The 19,664-nt window shown below is 34.7% G+C and overlaps 2 protein-coding genes across 6 annotated transcripts; one reads left to right on the forward strand and one right to left on the reverse strand.

Annotated features, from left to right (window-relative positions):
• The first annotated feature begins 643 nt into the window (after positions 1-643).
• Positions 644-14,923, forward strand: LOC120623259 (receptor expression-enhancing protein 5-like). Of its 5 annotated transcripts, none has more exons than XR_005658702.1 (6): positions 644-882; positions 966-1,198; positions 8,358-8,481; positions 8,841-8,947; positions 10,907-10,946; positions 12,884-14,923. XR_005658702.1 is itself a non-coding variant. In XM_039889194.1 (6 exons), exons 1-4 carry the CDS (start codon positions 753-755, stop codon positions 8,933-8,935), a joined length of 582 nt encoding a protein of 193 aa, XP_039745128.1. In that variant the 5' UTR covers positions 644-752; the 3' UTR covers positions 10,907-10,946; positions 12,884-14,923. The 5 variants fall into 5 exon arrangements, 4 of the variants coding, with proteins under 4 accessions (XP_039745128.1, XP_039745121.1, XP_039745149.1 ...); XM_039889194.1 differs by having other exon boundaries at positions 8,841-8,935; XM_039889187.1 differs by lacking the exon at positions 10,907-10,946.
• Positions 14,924-16,518: 1,595 nt separating this feature from the next.
• LOC120624418 (probable 28S ribosomal protein S16, mitochondrial) lies at positions 16,519-18,145 on the reverse strand. The gene is made up of 3 exons (XM_039890951.1): positions 17,938-18,145; positions 17,154-17,313; positions 16,519-16,706 (listed from the first exon to the last, which is right to left on the reverse strand). Exons 1-3 carry the CDS (start codon positions 18,052-18,054, stop codon positions 16,588-16,590), a joined length of 396 nt encoding a protein of 131 aa, XP_039746885.1. The 5' UTR covers positions 18,055-18,145; the 3' UTR covers positions 16,519-16,587.
• Between the last annotated feature and the right edge of the window lie 1,519 nt (positions 18,146-19,664).

Raw genomic sequence — 19,664 nt, forward strand, 5'->3', positions numbered from 1 at the left:
AGTAACAAAGCAAAAGTTTGTCAACGGCTAGGTGTACGGAAAAAATCTTTTGAGTTTATGCTTACGACTTTAAATTAAGACCTGTGATGTATATTATGTGTAATGAGTTAATAAATAAAATAAAATAAATAAAAAAGTGGGCATGGGCTAAATAAAAAAAATTACATTAAGAAATGCTATCACACAATGTTTACCAACAAATGAATAATTAATCTTTCGACTATTTTGGTTTCTTTAACAAAAGCACTGCAACGTACCTAAACGAGAGATTGAGCCCGCATAGTTCACACACTATGCGACACAAAAATACTGTCGGTGAACTAGAAAGCCTGGACTAGACTAGGTACATAATATTTATTGCAAGGAAGGAAAGGAAGTAGGTACATAATATTTATTGTAAGGTGGTTGGTTCAGTACGAAATATAAAGTGTTTGTATCCTCGTTGGAAGAAATACAAATACTATACCTAGGAATTGACTTACCTATGTGATATAAAGAGATGCAATACTATAATTTCATTATTTTTTAATAAAGAAACTATATTCTGTCTTCATAGAAATTGGTAGAATTTAGACTTTTGAGCCATGCAACACCGTTACTATCTAGATCCGCCATTGTCATTTTATGATTTCTGTCATTTCATTGTCACCGTCACAAGTCACAACTCACATTTGTCAAACAGTCGTGGCTACAGATTTGCTGGAGTGCCAAATCCATTTCCATACATCCCAGACCGCTAAAAAAACAGCAAGATGACTTCCAAATTACAAGAATATAAAGACACTTTAGAGCGTAGTTTGACCGACAAAAGCAAACCTTGGACCAAGTTCTTTGAAAAAGCCGAAGCGAAGACCGGCGTTAATAGGGTCTACCTATTTGTCGGTAAGTTTTTTTTTCATTGGTGTTGCGTTTATTTATATCCTTTAGCTGGTCGTTTTGACTATTTTCTCACTTTATTATTGCAGGCTTGGTGGCGTTCACTGGTTTATATTTAGTATTTGGATTCGGTGCGGAACTAATATGTAACAGTATAGGATTCGTCTACCCCGCCTATATGTCTATGAGAGCTTTGGAGTCACCTTCTAAGGACGATGATACGAAGTGGCTGACTTACTGGGTGGTTTACGCGTGCTTCTCCGTCGTGGAATACTTTTCCGATTTTATTGTTGGATGGTTCCCTCTCTACTGGTTGATCAAGGTTAGTAAAACATATGTTACTTATTAAACTGTTACACATTTCTTATCTTACTTACAGTGCCTGGTTAACTACTCAGTGCCCACAGCAATCACATGGGCCCTATCTGCTAGAAAACTAGTATCAGTCTTTAGTTTTTTTTTACTATTTTTTTAAAACAAGGTGTAAATGGAGTACAAATATGTTCAAAAATCGAAAGAGTATGAATAAAATAACCAAAGGTATTATTATTGGGCAGGGTATTCATATATGTTATAAAATAAATAATTGCTTAATTTGCTTATGGGCTAATTTAGAACTTATCCCAGAGCGTAGGACCACAGTGGAGCTGCTCTGTTGTACACAAGTCTTTTAACTAAACTAAATTGATAAGTAGTCAAGTAGTAGTGCTGCCCTTACATATTAACCCGTGTTAAAGAACAGTGCTGTTAAATTAGTTCAGTTTAGAAGTTGATGTACAACTTAATTGGAACCAGTGTCTTCTTTCTAATAATCAGATTGACAAAAACTTCACCTAGTATTTCAATTCAATTCCTGTGCACAGTTTTTATCTGTGACAATTGGGCACAAGGTACTTCGATGACTTCTAGAAGGAGAAGGCAGGAAGGAGACTGGTTGGTTAAAATAATTAAAAGTTAATTTTGAATATGTACCTCCAAAGAAATACATATGTAGAACGTTATTTAACTAATTGTACAATTTAAACTTTTTAAGTATTTCTTATTTATGTTCAGTAATTTCAACTGACTAGATATTTAAAACTAGCTGTTGCCCGCGACTTTGTCTGCATTTCATTTTGTTTTTTTATGTGGCATTCAATTTAGTTGTAGTTCTAAAAAAAATTTAAGTATTCAGTATAGCTAAGCCTTATGAGAGGTTTGCTGCTGTCTGCTGAGGAGTTCTGTCCTCTATCTCCAACCACATTCATCAGATTTACACAGTTTGGGCAAAATTAAACATACCTATATTATAACCTCTATAGTACAAAAATAATTATTTAAATCTGTTATAATTTGTCGGAGTTATGGTGTATCGTCAAACACTTTCATCCCCACTCCTAAAAGAACCAAGCTTAATGTCCAGATAAAAAGTATCCTATCTCACTCTTCCAAGAATATGTGTACAAAGTTACATGAGGATCGGTTAAGTAGTTTTTGTGTGAAAGTGTAACAAACAAACTTACATTGACATTTATAATACTAGTAGGGATTATATCTGAACTAATAATGAAAAGCTGATAAGCTTAGCTAACCTAAGGAAGAACTAATCTGATAAAAAATTATTAAGCTGTAGCTTATGTATTGAGAGCAAGTTAAGAATTTCATAAACCATAGTTATAAACTCACATGTAAACCTCAATACGCATCAGGTATATACTATAGTTTACATTATACACCACAGTGACATTCACTAACACAGCCGGGCATGTAAGTTTAAAAAAACTCCTTAATGTTCTACAAATCTGAAATTTTCAACATATAATACAAAATATGACATAGCAACATAGTAGTATTACAAGAAAGTAATTTTTTCCACTCCCACAACAACAAGACACAATTGTCAAGGTCAGGTATGCATGAATCACTAATGATATTTTGATAACTAATTCTATGATAAACATTTAAGTTAACTGGACTTTAAGGATTTATTTAAGAACATTTAACAGCTGCGGTACAATTGTTTACTTTTTCTAAACATTAAACCTTTAAAATGTATAAAGGTATGCAAAAGTGAGTTTGTTTATTTGTTACCTACCTAATTACACAATTGAGATTCTCCGCAAAAAGCAGGAGAATCTGTATGGTGTAATTTATAATTTCTTAGCAAATTAAGCTATGTTTTCATAATATACCATTGTTGTCGAAATTTTGGATAAATGTACTTTGCACTATGGTTATTAATTCACATGGGACAGTTTTTAGCCTAGGAAATCTAAAAGGTTCTGCTACCTTTAAAAAAAAAATCAAAGCAAATGTGGTTGAACTGCTAATCTGCATTGGAGTTCCACAGAAAGCCTTCGTGCTAAACGCCTTTCTAAGAAAGAGACAACCTGTGTCCATAAGTAGGATATTAATAGGCTGAAGATCATAAATTAAAATGTACAGCAGATATATTTATTTTAATATATTCATAAGATATTGCAACAAAGTAGAGCAAAACCTAAAGCAATACCATATTAACAATATAACAATTTATCTACACCTATTGTGTATGAGTTATGTATTGTATGATACTATTTTGTACCTTTGTTGGCACTTTTATCTTGAATCAGCATTCAAATAGATGAGATGACGATAACTCTAGATGAGTTAGACATATTATTGTTATCATAGAAAACATTATTTCTTATCTATGGTGCATCATTGAAATCTCTTATCCTTTTAAGCATGGATGTTATATATTTTCTGGATTATACTTAAAATCGTACAAATAGATTTTGGTATAACGCCAATTGGTATGGGGAATTCTTACATAGAAAATTAGTCCAGCTAGAAATTTGCACCCCATATACTAATGTGCCAGAGAGGCAACAATCTGGGTTATCATCATGAATGAAATGAATGAATGAAATTCACATTATTGTACACCAAATTAAAAAAAAACAAGCATTAAAAAAATACACAGTTAAAATAGAGAAGAAAAGGTGCAATAGGCGGCCTTATCGCTCATCATCATCATACCAACCCATTACCGGCCCACTACAGGACACAGGGGTTGAGGGTGTAGTCTACCACGCTGGCCCAGTGCGGATTGGTGGCAAATATGGGTTATAAGGGTGGGCCTTCCTCCAACGCCTTATGAATTATTTTTGCTAAGAACATACCTGGAAACGCCCTACAAAAGACCTATGTCCAGCTGTGGACGTAAATCGGTTGATTTGATGATGATGATGATGACTTCTTAGACCAGGATTTGTATGTTACCTTTCGTAGTCTTGTTGAGTTAAAGATAAAAGAAAAATATGCACAAACTAGGTAGATACCGTAGCTTTATATGCACGTGATAAGCCTCTTTTAATATAATTTTTGATTTATCGATTCGCTTAACATTTACGGTCATAAATCATTGTGATTTGTGTATTCGGTTCTCCTGTCAAGAAATATGTACCAATACTGTCATATACTGCAAAACATAGGTGCATTAAATAACAAATTAGGTGCTTAAATACTAAAATAGGTCCATCAGTCAAAACCACATTCATCATGGTCGCATTGCAGGTACCTATGTGAGAAAAAAACTTGAGTCGGATTAAGTATTTGTTTATTTTTAATTATGCTTTAACGATTTTGTTCATTTTCATTCACGGTTATAAAGCCTACCTACTAGCTATGCAAGAGTTTCCACTGTTGTTAATTAACTTAGTTAACGTCAATCGAATTAGATGAGTGCAGCGAGCAAAACTAGTGTGCGTGCTACGTCATGAGACCACAACCACGTGACCAAAGTGAACTTTAAATCATCGTTAAATAATGAGTTAAGTCATTGGACTACTTAATTATATCAACAAATGAAGGCTAGTGGCCAACTAGGTGTCCTATTTTTTATCCCTTAGTGGCTAAGTTTAGCATGGGCAGGAGACAATTATATCCCCGGGGAAAGGATATAAATTTATCTTCTCCCACAGCTTTATAAACTCACAGAGCACTGGCGCACAAGTGGAAATAATATCCAAAAAATATATGTGTATTAATAAACGGGGGTAAACTTCTCCTATTCCATGTTTCAGTGATTTAGCAGGCGGGCACGTTAATTATATCCCTTGTCAGAGGATATAATTTTTATCCCCTATCCGTGCTAGCCCTGCTGGAGGTTTTCTTAGTTTTATATCATCCACCCGCTTAGTGCATAACCAGTGGCGTGCATAGAGGGTATGCATAGGGTATGCAGATTATATAAAATTAAGGAAATCTCCTGTCCGAGTTATAAAAAACTTTAGAATAGACATTGCAAGAGTTTTTAAAATAGAGTTTATATCATCTGCATACCCTGTGCATACCCTCTATGCACGCCACTGTGCATACCCTATATGCACTGGTGAAATATGTATTCTGATTTACCGTCACCACACGGCAAGGCAGGGAGTCAACTATGGTGTTGAAAAGCCCAATATATTCAATTTAAAAAAGAGTATTTAGAAAGCATTCGCCTGAAATAATCGGATGATTCCATTCGGAATTCTGATCCCCTTGAGGCGACCTTATTTTTTTCGCTACTAGTGTGTAATTCCATATACAGTGTAATTTGATGACTTGGCCTTGTAAAGTATACCGAATTTCCTCAGTGTAACTTTACTAGAAACAACTCAATTTATTATTTTACTTAAGATTGACTGACAGGCACATGGGAAACTGAGAAAAGAATTCTCAATTTATTATTTAACCAAGCATTTACTGTCAGGGGAAATTAGGTCTTTCTGAATTTACTGCATCACTTTAACGTTAGAAGACAAAGTTTTTATCAAAATAATGTAAACTATTATAATATGTCAATGCAGCGTAGTCGTCATTATCGTTATCGTTGCAAGTCATGTGATCAGAAAAATCTTAATTATTAATTGGAAGTAGAGGGTGGCCAAATGAGAGATGGATGGATTTTGTGAAAGAGTGCTTTATTCTTAACCTAGCCTTTGACTGCTATCTCTAATCTCACCCTATGGTAACGGTAACGCTAACCCGTTAGTGGTTTAGTAGTAATATTTAAGCTATTCTCCCATTACTCTTACTATTTAAGTTTTTGAACACGAACTTGTTCATCGCTTGGCATATCAAAGTCAAAGTCAAATATTTCTTTATTACAATAGGCACATAGATGTCACTTTTGATGCGTACATTAGTACATGTAAAATATGACATAGAAGCGAGTTGATGGCGATAACTAAGTTCGTCAACTTAAAACTAAAGCTACGAGGGTTCCAACGCGCCTGGTCTGAGAAGCCTAAAACAAAATTAGCAGGTTTTTTTTTTGTTATCACCCAAGCATTTTTATCGTTCGCGTTGGTCATTACACTTTAATAGCTTACGTTTAATACATAATGAACTTTTTAAGAGACATCTCCAGTAAATAATTGCCAAATATCATTGCCAAATATCATTGCCAAATATCATTGCCAGTACGGTGGCAACTAACCACTGCCGAAGTCGGCACGGCAAACAAAAATACAAACAACTTGCAATCCGCCGATAACTGGCCCCCGCGCTGCACATTTTGTTTTGAATAACGCTTCTATACATAATTCAGTGCTGGTTCCCAATAATCTATCTATATATATAAAAGAGAAAGTGTGTGGGTATGTTCCGTACAGGCTCCGAAACGGCTGGACCGATTTCAATGAAACTTTCAGGGAATCTCCGGATTGACCTGGCGAGTAATCCTGTAAAGTTTGGTGACGATCGGAGACCTCCTATTTTTTGAACTGTCAAACTGTCAAATACAGCTTTTATTTACTATGACGATATTCTATTGTTGGGTGTACATGGGTGTAGATAATGATCTTCACCCGCTCGACAAGAGAATAGAATAGAAGAGAATGAATACGGAAAGAAATAAATGATTCAATGTATTGTGAGACTTAAATTAAAAATTTAATGATGTAAGTTTATTGTTTAAATAAAATAAAGCAAAATCTAGCCCGGCGAAGCGGGCTGGGTACGCTAGTATTTGATAAAAGTGCCGATAAGCGAATAAACAAAATTATATCAATAACAACTTTCTATAATTAACTCTGTTAATAGCAGATATGCGTTAACACAACGTTAACATTGAATACCTTGTAGAAACAATCGTCCGCTTGTTCGAGCTCGTATACCTTGGTTACACGAATGAAAAATTACAAGTTCTAAATAGGCAATATTTAATATTCATTCTTGTCTGTATTTACATACAGAATATACAATTGAAATATGCTACTTAATACCTAAATGAATTTAATAGTCATAAAAAATAATACTATTTCAGTATTTACTTTCGTACACAGTAGTTTGTTATGACGCGACCTTTTAAAAATACAAATACAATAGATAAGTGCCGCCAAGTCATATAGCGTTCCGGTACGATTCCGTGTCACCGATTAGGTATTTGGATACAATATAACTGCTTTACCTACGCCAACAGATAAGCCATCATATAATGCGTGATGATGCTAATCTGTTAGTAAGCGATGGCTTACCGCGAACTCTGCTAGCAAGGACAGGAGACAAAAAAAATATCCCCTAATTATATCCCCTATGTCCCCTGACAAGGGATACAATTAAACTATCCACCTGCCAAAATACGGTACAGGGAAAAGTAATTTAACCCCGTTTAATCTTAAGCGTATATGTTTTAAAAGAACCTCGTAGGCCACTTTCCCCATGTTATCGCTCGCTAGGCGAAGTAACGTATAGTCAAAAACCTGACCAAAACGTTAAGCCGCAGATAACAAAATCGCTGGGCTGGACAGTTTAGCGGCTTTGGTGTGTCGACCCCTTAAGTTAAGTACTTCTTAAATTACCTTCAATAGCAGGAATATTCCTTAAAACGAATCGTAAAAGCCAATCAATACTACATTTTTGTTATCACCATCTCACAGTAAATTAATATTAAGCTATGAAGTTAGAGCAGTTCACACCCAAGCTTTTTTCTCGTTTAAGTATATGAGAGACATAACAATGATTTCATTCGGTAATTTGTTATAAAATAATATACAATTGCCCTTGCATGAATTAGCAATTTTATGTAGTCTGGTAAACTGCACGAGTTTATTTTTGCTTCTAATAATAATATTGTTACAGTCCATTTTATTTTTAAATTTTGTTAGATTTTTATGGACAAGCTGTTGATGAATATGGTCATCAACGATGGGTGGTTTCTCATCATAATATCAACCGATAGACGTCCACTGCCCGATATGTAAGGGCACATTATGCCACACTCCACGGCCCTGTGCCACATGTATCCAGCGACTCCTTGTGACTCTCCCGATGTATTCTGTCCAACTAGTGTCGCCTGATGTATTCTCTCCAACTAGTGGGGTGTCTATCAACCTCGCGCTATCTAATGTGGGGTCGCCACTCCGACAACTTTTGATCCCAACGTTCACCGATCCTTCCCATTGTCACTTGAGCTGCACATGTACAAAATGCTCGGGTACGAATAATTAAATTCAACTTCGTTCAATTTCCAGTGCATCTTTATCATCTGGTGCTACCTGCCGACCGACTACAACGGCTCCCTCATCATCTACCACCGCATCATTCGCCCCTACTACCAGAAGCACCACAGCCGCATTGACGACATCGCCAATTCAGGTAAGGTTCCATTTCGGAGAAAGTATTAAACTGACCTTTTAGAAAATTTGGGTCGGGCCCAGTTTTAGTATTGAGTTTTTCTGTCTAGATATTAACAGTAAAATAGTAATTGGAATTGACGAAGTGGGTTAGCCTTAAACCGGTATATCCCAATAGAGGTGGCCTGTGGCCAGCAGTAACAAGGAATAATGAATTGTCGATGAAAATGTTAATTATATTATATTATTTCAATACATTTTTTTTATCACATTTTTTTTCCCCCTTGTTCATTTTCCCCTGGTTATTGAAGATAACGTCGTACAGTTTTAACCAATGACAAAGAATGTCGCATTTGAATGCATTTTAAATTATTTTTTTAGATATCCTGGACAAATTGGTGCAAAACGCCAACAAGCATATGGATAAAACTTTCGGTGCTTTAAACAAAAAACTGTCCGAACTCCATAAAGATTAGGTTAGGATCCTGGTAGGTATTTGGGAAATAAATGTATAATCAAATGCTTCATATACTATATAATAAATATGTTCGCAATACGCTTTCTTTTGTTCGACTTCAGCTGGGATCCACATTCTATTACATAGCACACAAACTTTAACCTTAACAAATTAGTTCTTAAGATATTTCGCAGACAGGACTATCGCGTTTGCCTTCTGTGTTCTAGATCAGAATGCTTTCTAATAAATTCGTGTAAAATAGACCGTATGTACTTTGTTTTTAAGTTTAATCAGTAAAGTAGTTTCGTCTCCCCCTGCTCCTGACGAGGGACAGATGAAACTTATTATTTCCGGTCTGTCCTCCCCACTGTTTGTCGCCTTGCTACCGACGAGGGGACAGATAGAACTGAACGAAATAGATTTTCATTACTCAAAAATGTCTTGAGAGAAAGCATGCATCTTACCGCAGGCTTGAGAAAAGGTATAATAAAATATAATTACGTGTCTGACATAACCCCGTATCGTTTTAAACTTACTTTGGCTGAGAAAATGGTTAGGGGAGGTAATCGATGAATGTTTTATTAAGGATTTTAAAATATTATTAACAGTCACGGACATCCGTGCGTTGGTGCAAGGTGCCAGCAACAAGATTAATTCCTCAATCCAAAGATTCAAAGATTGAACTATTTCCGTCTCACCATGTACGTTTATTTTATTTTTGCCATTACATTGGATAGTCTTTGTAGTGTATGACATAGGTGTATTCACAAACTGTAGATATTATAAAGTATTGCAATCAGATAATTATTTAACGATGGCTTATAATGTGAGATTGTCTAATATATGTATTCTTTTGAAACATTAATATATATTATGGCCTGTTTTGTAATCATGCATTGACGACCGACTGGCGCAGTAGGCAGCGACCCTGCTTTCTGAGTCCATGGCCGTGGGTTCGATTCCCACTACTGGTAAATGTTTGTGTGATGAACATTAATGTTTTTCAGTGTCTGGGTGTTTATATGTATATTCTCAGTATTTATGTGTATTGTTCATAAAAATATTCATCAGTCATCTTAGTACCCATAACACAAGCTACGCTTACTTTGGGGCTAGATGGCGATGCGTGTATTGGCGTAGTATGTTTATTATTATTATATTATTGTATTCGGTAGTTTGTGGTACATTGGTAGAAATCACAGAAATTACGTTCCTTCCATAGTGTTGTGTGCATTTAAATGGGAGGTTAGGGAAAATTGAAGTACACTGTCAGAAATCGGGTTATGGGCATTCCCACCCATCAAAAGCTCGTCAGTAGTCACGCAAGTCTACGCGCCGACGCGCCTAGACAGCCCGGCGACTTGTTGTCTATGTCACTGTCAGTGTTTGCACTCCATTAGCACATAGTCGGAGCCACTGCGAAAACTAAGTACGCACTAGAACCATTCTTGCGCAGCTAAAGTCCCACTATTATGCGTGATTCTTATTAATGCAGCTGGTATAAAATTAAATGTATTAAAAAAATTGTTTCACTAAGGCGTTAGGTATAATGGGCTCGCAGTTCTATCAATGGTTCAAAATTGATATTGGATCCATCCTTAGTCAACGTTCACTGTGTACACGATGTATCGGCCAAGGGAATTCCTAATATTTCATCTGTCATTTCAAATGCTGGCCTGGCATACATTCGGGAAGTATATATTAAGAACCAAAAATAGAAATGGCCGAATGAAGCCATATCAGAAAGAGATGAAAAAGGGGTAGTTTTAGGGCTGTCAGAAATTGTGAAACTTGTCTGACGTAGGGCTGTCAAATAAGTGACATAGTTAGTTGGCTTATTATCTTTGGCTTTTTCATTTCCTTGTATTTACATTGTATACTGTTTAATTTGTCCCATTTTAGTTATTTAGAATATACGTTTTTTTATGTTGCCGAATCTTTTGCATTTCCTTTTCCTTGCACGTGTCCTAATGCAAATGTAAAATTTTAGGTAAACAAGAATAAAGCTGTACACACATACACCACAATATGTAAGTAAAACCAGATGGACTGGTGACGCTTTGAATGTCGCGCTTTACGTTTATGTATTATTTTAACAGCAATTATTTTCATTGTTTTCATTTTAATAATTATTAATAGTAGTTAGATTATGTTTTTAATTGGAACTACTTCCCTCAATTATTTATAGTGCACCTACACAAGAGGTATTAAAAGTAGAATACAAAGTAGTTTAAAAAGGGAGTAAAAGGACAAAACCTCTATTTTTTTTCTGTCTCATAATGTAAACAATCTTTTAGATGTACTGACACTTTTCATTTTGTTAAGAAAATAATTGAATTACACTTAAAGAAAACTTCTTTTTATTTTGTTTTCTATAATTCGTTTTATTTAAAAAAACAGACCATTAATTAAGCAATAAAAAGATTGTTTACATGCAGTGGCGTGCATAGGGTTTTCGACCAGGGTATGCAAAAAGCAGGTAGATGGCATAAATTGGGAAAAATCCCCTCCAATACGAGTTATATAAAAATATTTGGGTATGCAGTGCTTTTGTGCATGTATGAAGTGCACGCCACTGTTTACCTGATAAGTTAGCAAAAATGAAGATTACGTTTATTTCGAGTAACGTATATTTAAATTTACCTACAAAAAGTTATCTAAATCGTTTATGTAAAAGCACTATAATATGCGGATAGTGTCCTAGTACGTACCCTATAACACTTTGTATATATTTATATTCTTTGTAATCGTAAATATTAACATATTTATTTTTAATATAAGTTGCCTTAAACCGACTTTGTTCCTCCTAATTTCCATCCTTCAATAACTACCTATAGTAGACTGACAGTAATACATAATGATCAGTAAATGTTGGAATTTCAATTATTTCTGACCTCGTTTGATCTCTGAATTAAAACAATGGATCACGCGAATAGTTTTTCTACTAACTACTTTCTGTTCTATACAAATTGTCTATTTTCTTTGTATATATTTCTATTCTTTGTAATCGTAAATATTAACATATTTATTTTTAATATAAGTTGCCTTAAACCGACTTTGTTCCTCCTAATTTCCATCCTTCAATAACTACCTATAGTAGACTGACAGTAATACATAATGATCAGTAAATGTTGGAATTTCAATTATTTCTGACCTCGTTTGATCTCTGAATTAAAACAATGGATCACGCGAATAGTTTTTCTACTAACTACTTTCTGTTCTATACAAATTGTCTATTTTCTGCCTCGTGTGTAAACGCTTCTAGTCTTAAAACTACTAATAAAAAACATTCAAACACATATAACAATTGATGGAAACCAAATGCGGTTCCCTCGTTTTTAAAGGTAGGGTTCTTGGAGAGCTTCCTTTCAGAACTAAATAATACATAACTAACAGGTCGTTAGAGCTCGGTTGCAGCTTATTCCGTGCCGCGTCACACCAACGAGTTCATGACTAAGAAACAACCGGAGAATAATCTTTCACGTGTGAATATTGCATACTTTTATTTCTCTTAACTAATCGGGTACTATTTTCCGTCTAAAAGGAAAGATATAAGATTCAATCAATCAATAGCCTATAACAGCCCGCTGCTGGACTAAAAGGCCTCTCGCAACGCGAGGGTTTACCTAAAATCACCCCGCTGGGCAGACGGACGCTCCGTTGTCCTTTGCATTCCCTTAATCGCCTCGCACGACACCCGCGGGAACATGAGGAGTCTGCCGTCACCAAACGCCAAATTTATTATAAGATCAGCTGTTAATAATTTAGTTTAGTTTAGAGTTTTTTTTCTTTCTTGTATTATCCGCGATCAGTCTTAATAAACTATAAGCAGATAACACATCTGTGAAGAACATGCACAGCCGCTGTCGTAAACGCTAAAATAACACAGTAACGTTGAAAGTTTTGTGCTCTCGGCACCAATTTAGTTTTTACTGTTTTAAAAACAATTATTTTTTCTTTTTTCCAGCCAGACGCTTGGTAGCGGATGCAGTTAGGAAGAACAATTAAAACTGAAATGCAATTTTTCGAATAACGGAGGGCGAAAAGTACAAAACATCCGCTGCACTCGCTTTTGTACCGCTTCGGAGCACTCATTGGACGCTATATAAAAAAAAAAAAAAAAAAAAACAGAAAATCCATAGACGAAAAATAACATTTTTTATACTTGAATCAAAGTTGTGTGATTTAACGTAAAAGTCGGACAGTCCGAACGTAATAATATTAAATAATTGACTGATATATCTTTAACGATCAAGTCTTTTTCTGTACAACGGTTTTGGGAAATTCATTTTGCGATACGATCATTGTATTACTATTTATGGTGGTATTTATGGTGGTCTAAGAGGTGGTGGGAAATTTTGAAAAGGTGCTTTTTAAAGTTCTGAAATTTGTAATGTAACATTCCGCAGTATTTTGCGGAAGTAAAATTAATTAGTCTTCAGGAGATCCAAAAATCAAAGGTTTCATGTTCATATCTTCCTTTTTCTAAATATTTTTATTGGTGGGTTAGTTATCCAATTTTCTCACAAGCTATAAAATAAGTCGTGGTTTTTGTATCTCCTGAAAAGTATGTTATTTTACTTGCGCGTTGTTTTGATAAGGGACAATATGGTCAGATAAATCTTACTTGAATATGGGAAATTGAAACAAAGCCGATCCGTATTAGTTTCACGGTTTCTGGATCTAAGCGAGACTTACCCGATATTTTGGATCATCTAATTGACTAGGTACTTTTAAAATGCCACTCAGACTTCGCAACACGTGTCGTGTTTAATCAAATACTTTTCTTTTTTCCAGAAATACTAAACGAGTTTGTAGTGTGTTCTGGGCATAAAAAATATTATTATTAAATTGTACGTGTACTCATTACTTGTAGCGTGCTTGGCGTCGGATGGGGTATTCCAAATGCATTTTACATATGACGCTACAAGTGTGAATAAGGTGCCGCGTAAAATATCAACTTTAATTAAGTACTTTTCAAATTTTCCTACCAGCTCAGCTATTATTTAAGTGTTCTTGTATGATTGTGACGGTTTTTGACGTGTTTTAGGTTGGAAATTGTAGTTTAATTATTAATTTTTGGTCTGATTAAGAAAAAAACATTGTTTGCTGGATTAGGTAAGTGGCCTTATCTTTATATTTTCTCTTATTTTTAAGTTAACTTTGTCGCGATGGATTTCTTTTTTATAAATCGTTATTTATGTAGGATGTATTTGCTCAAGGAATGTTGGTAATTTGTCCGTTGCATTGTGAAGTTTTTAAAGACCATTTTGTTTTCTATTTTTCTAGATTTTTATACATCATTTTGATACGACCAGATTACCATTATATAACATTAATAATTCCTTATATGAAATTTACAAAAATACTATTTCATTATTGATTCGACAATATTTCTACACTAAAATGAAGTCATAATATTGCTATGTTTGTAGTGGTTGTAATAAAACATCATGTTACAAAAAATGGAATCTTTAAAATTTGATTAGCTAAATATAATGCAATTAACTAGCCCCACTATTTTGTAGGCGTTTTTTAAATTTAAAGAAATGCACTGATGTTTATTACTATATAAAAGCAGACTTAATTATATACCTGTTGATTAGCTTTCCTAGCTCATAATATAGCCACGTAAAGATATTCTGTAATATGTAACGTCGTCTATACCGAAATCTAAAAAATCCAAAATAGATCAAAGAATGTTGACTGCTGATATTAAGTGACTACGAAAAATGACAAATAACACCTAAGTTCTATTGACTATTCGGTTTCGAGTATGATAACAATTATCGGAGTATTTTATTAATAAGAAGCGTTATAGACAAGTATGTGATCAAACCGTGCAAGTAAATATTTTTAATCATGTACCTATTTTACCTTTTGCTTGATAAAATTTAAATAAATTAAAGTTAAGTGTGCCTTGAAATTTTTGGCTGTATTGATTGATGTATATCTACGCAAGGTATTGTTATTGCTGTTTTTCACGGAATAAAAGGAATTCATTGCAGTTCTTTGTATTTTTTTTGTAATCTAAATTAAAACGAAAGTGATATAAATTTGTAGGGGCTGACTAAGCAGTGACGCGTAGCTAGTCCCCAACAAGCTGCCATTGGGGGAACTCGCTGCTTGTGAACTGAACAAACCACGTGGACAGAGGTTATAGGTGACCCCGAAGTTATTTAAAAAGTAATTTAAAAAAAAAATCATTGTAGAAAAACTGTTTTCCGTATAATGTAGTGAATGGTGTACATTTTATTATACACGTCTCTCAACGAATCTAAATTGACAGATTTAAAGTAAAAGAAGCAGAAGCGTAGAAATAGCAAGACTTGTTTACTTTGCGTACTTTCATAGTGTGATGTCTTACGGGATCTTATTATGGGGCAAAGTTGTTGATATTGAAACTATATTCATATTGCAGAAAAGAGCTGTCCGGTCAATATATAAACTTAAATCACGTGAATCCCTCCGTGAATAATTTAAAGAAATAGGTATACTTACACTATATAGCCTCACAATATATTTATAACAATATAGTATTTGTAAGACAACATATTAGTCTTTATAAACAAAAAGTGGATATAAACAGTCGACTTACAAGAAATGGTCATAAATTAGTAACATCTGCATATCGTCAAGTCATTTGTGGGAGTGAGTATACGCTTTTATAATATGATTCCTAAGGTAATTTTGGACCTACCAATGCATAAGTTTAAAGAATGTGTTAAAACACATTTATTACAGTGAATTTATTATACAGTTGATGAGTTTCTTAATGACAAGGTTGCTCGGAAGCATCTGGCTCCGCTTTCATCTCTCACAAGATAGAAAAATGAATGTTAAAATATAAATTTTTGATGTTGGAAAAGAGCAACTGGTGAGTTTCTTGCCGCCTTCTTCTCGGTAGAATCTGCCTTCCGAATCGGTGGTAGTCACTACACACGGACAGACTTGACGTTTCAAAAGTGCTTGTATTAGGCCTACTTAAAATAAATGAATTTAGAATTTTTGAATTTAACAGAATTGGCACCAATGTCTACACATGACTTTTATCTGTCAAACCAATAAAAAACTAAATATGTACTTCTGGCAAAGTACATTGTGCTGTTGGCACTACAAAAAGCCATAAATCAAAAGAAGAAGAAGACTCGTAAGAGTGATTGTCAGTTTTAATCACAAAAGCTGGAAGATAAAAACGCACACCTCGAGATTTTCCTTGCTTATCAAAAGTTGCGAGAAGAGACGCTAACAGATTTTTCAGTTCTGAAAATTCGATGTTACGTCATCCAATACGCAACCACCGTGAAGAAGCTTGCCTATATATATGTGGTAGGTTGCCTGGTAGAGATCGCTTGTCAGCGATAAGGCCGCCTAATGCACGTGCCTCGTATTTGTTATGTTATTCTTGTTAAACGGAAGTTTTGGTGAACAACAAAGTGTATTAAATAAAATAAATAAAAATAAGCTTGCGTGGCCAAGAAATGCAGATATAAGCAAGAAAACCATAATTGATAATACACTTTCTTTCTTCTAGTTTGCCATGTGGAATACTGTATTGTCATTAATGAAATCATGTATTGATCAGTAATTGAATAAAAAAGATTTTATATTATACCTACAAATATTTAATATTTATTTCCTAAAAATCTAACAATAAATTATGAACTAAACTTATGCTTTACTCTCCATTGGTTGTTGTTCGGCTTTGGCCTGGTTTTCCCTTGATGTTTTTCTATTCCTCCAGGCTGTCATGTACGAGCGAGGGTGGATTGGGAAGAAACCGGCTAAACCTGCAAGATCAAATAGTTGAGCAGTTAGTTTAATATTTCTATAATTAAATGGACAATGGACATCTATGTCCCTTCATTGTTATATTCCTTCTTATAAAATAAGCTACAATTCTCCTTGAGCAGTGCTATTCCTATCAAACTTAATGTGGTGATAGTGTAGTTGTTAAGGTTTTGGTGGCCTCCGTTTGTTATAGGGAATTAATAGTATTTTAAATAATAGGGAGTGTGATTGGCAAAACTTATATGATTGAAGGTTTCAAACAGTGGAGGATTAATTGCCTAAACCTCAGTTGTTTGTTTGTTTAAATATGTTGAAAGAAGTTGCATTGCATCTTTTATATCTGTACTAAATATTGTAGGTTTGTATATCTGGATTATAGTACGATTAAAAAATCTTCACATTAGGTATCACTTTTTCATTTAAAGACAAGACTATTTAATACTAACCTAAGAGCTCCCCAACAGGGTTAGTTACATGAGCTCCTTGCCCAAGCCAGTACTTTATTCTCTCCAGGTTCAATGCCACCAGTTTCTCATTGTTGATGTTTGGCATTGGGTCATAGGAGCCCAGCTGCTCTATAACTGGTTGACTGTTTAGTCTTCTCCTCTGAAATATTTACAACACTTATTATGTATATAGTACATATTTAACATCTAACTACCACTACTACCTTACCACTCTTTTTGTGACAGCTACAATACCTATGGCTCAGGTTGATGGACACAGGGTTGTAGGATAGTTTCCTTGCATGCCTTGAAACATGTTGCTCTGTCTATAGGTGACAGTTTTACATTTACTATGTCCATTAATCCGCACTGGGCTAACACGGTGGACAACTGCCTAACCCTTCTCATTTTAAGAGACTGTGCCCTGTAGTAGGTAATGGGTTTAAATGATGATGATGATGGATCATCACGCAACCCACTTGGCCTTTTTCCCATCAATTTATATTCTTACTAAAAATTTAAATGTGAAAGTGTGTTTGTTCGTTTTTTTTCGTTCCCTCCGGCTGCTTTATAGCATAGAGTTAGTTAAAATGACGGGAAAAGTAACTTAAGCTACTTTTTATCACAGAAAAACATTTTTTTTTAAAACAATTGTAAAAAATCTTTATAATCGCGGACATCAGGTAGTTGTATAATAAAAGCCAGAAGTATTCGGTAATTATGAGTTACACTACTCAATAGTTACTGCAGTAATACATTTCGTTAGCAGATAAGGTTGACTTACGTGAGTTACCGATATGTGAAAAAACGGTCTATTAGTGCATCCTTGCCGTATAAGTCGAATGGATTTTGCAGCTCTAGCAAAATAGCGTCCGGTGCCGCTGGCTGGAGGCAAGGGCATTGTTGTATGTATCAAATATTTTAAATCACAACAAAATAACCTAAAATTTTAATTGCAGATCGACTATTGTCATTTGTTTAGTCTTTATTCTTTCCCGTAAGGAACAGGCAAAGGTATATCACCGTGCAGCCATGTCTTCAGTGTATTCATATCTTAACAATTGACATTAGTGTGATATCTATAGACATTCCTTACTTATTGACGTACAAACCTACGCTACAAACATTATTTTTAATTGTTTTTAGCTAATAACTTTTTGAAATTGGCAGTTGCATGTTATAATCGAAATTAATATCCTTTATCATTCTCAAAGATATAGTCTAATACCTACCTATTGCCCAATTAACGTATCTACAAGACTTAGGCACGCAGCCTTTCATTGGTTTATAATCATCCTCATCTTATCAACCCATTACTTACCACAGGGCACGGGTCACCTCCCATAATGAGATGGTCCGGGTTACAACCACGCTGGCCCAGGGCAAATTGGTAGACGCCACACATTTGAGAACATTATGAGTAACTCTCGGGCATTCGTGTTTCCTCAAGATGATTAAAAAAGTTTCAGGTTGGGTTAATTTATGATGAGTAAATACCTATTATGGCAATTATTTTTGATTTCTTCATAATTCATACAAATATTAAAAAGCGTTTTTGTTTGTCAGCAGAGCAATTGATTGATGTGATTTTTTGCATAGGTATGGTTTATGAGCCGTAGAATGGCATGGGATACTTTATATCCCGAAAAAAAGGAAAGTTCCTATGGGTAGATAAACTTACGCTTGCTTGCTTTGTTTCTTGCTGGCTTTCTGGCTCGCTTGCTTGCATTTTTCCAAATTACCACGCGGGCGAAGCCACAGTTAAAAGCAGGTATTTATATAAATATTTATTATGTGCATGGATATAGATTATAATATTATACTAATATCCGCTCTGGAGAAGCTTTTACATATTTTTCTTTCTTAATAGGTAGTTTATTATGCATCCGGAAAATCACATATCCCGTTGAAATAATTTCCATGCTCGTGTAATGTTTAGGTATATAATAATTTTAATAGGTAATAAGGTAGAAATAGTTACTAAAATATGTAGACCTAGGTAGACCTAGGGCCCGCCCTGAAATACGCGCAAGTTTACTTCACCTCTTAAGAGTCTACGAAATGATAAACGCCGAATTCTATTGTATGCGCAGTGTACCGGGGCACATCAAGAAACCTCATTCGAAACATTGTCAAATTACACACTTACAAGTACGCATAAAGAGTGCGGGTGTATTGCATCTTTTTGACCGAAGGAACTGTGCATATCGTTTTCCTATTTTTCTAGCTTATGTTATAAATGCGGAAGTAACTGCGTGAAAAAGGACAAGAGAAAAAAAATCTCTTTTTCTCTTAAGTTCACGAATATGGTTATCGCCATCATCTCACTACCGTGTAATTCTCATGTAATGTACGCATCAAAAGTGAAGATATTTTTGACTTTGACTTTGACTATTAATAAATAATAAATATACTACGACAATACACACATTGCCATCTAGCCCCAAAGTAAGCGTAGCTTGTGCTATGGGTACTCTGATAGCTGATTAATGTTTTTATGAATAATAATAA

The sequence above is a fragment of the Pararge aegeria genome, chromosome 1 (assembly GCF_905163445.1).
Source record: "Pararge aegeria chromosome 1, ilParAegt1.1, whole genome shotgun sequence".
Taxonomy (NCBI): domain Eukaryota; kingdom Metazoa; phylum Arthropoda; class Insecta; order Lepidoptera; family Nymphalidae; genus Pararge; species Pararge aegeria.

Bases quoted from the DNA above. Each gene is read 5' to 3' on its own strand.
- LOC120623259 (XM_039889187.1), top strand. From the start codon at position 753: ATGACTTCCAAATTACAAGAATATAAAGACACTTTAGAGCGTAGTTTG. The intron at 883-965 runs GTAAGTTTTTTT...TTATTATTGCAG, and splicing joins TAGGGTCTACCTATTTGTCG to GCTTGGTGGCGTTCACTGGT. The intron at 8,482-8,840 runs GTAAGGTTCCAT...TTATTTTTTTAG, and splicing joins TGACGACATCGCCAATTCAG to ATATCCTGGACAAATTGGTG.
- LOC120624418 (XM_039890951.1), bottom strand. From the start codon at position 18,054: ATGCCCTTGCCTCCAGCCAGCGGCACCGGACGCTATTTTGCTAGAGCT. The intron at 17,314-17,937 runs GTAAGTCAACCT...TAAATATTTCAG, and splicing joins TTCACATATCGGTAACTCAC to AGGAGAAGACTAAACAGTCA. The intron at 16,707-17,153 runs GTTAGTATTAAA...TTGATCTTGCAG, and splicing joins CCCTGTTGGGGAGCTCTTAG to GTTTAGCCGGTTTCTTCCCA.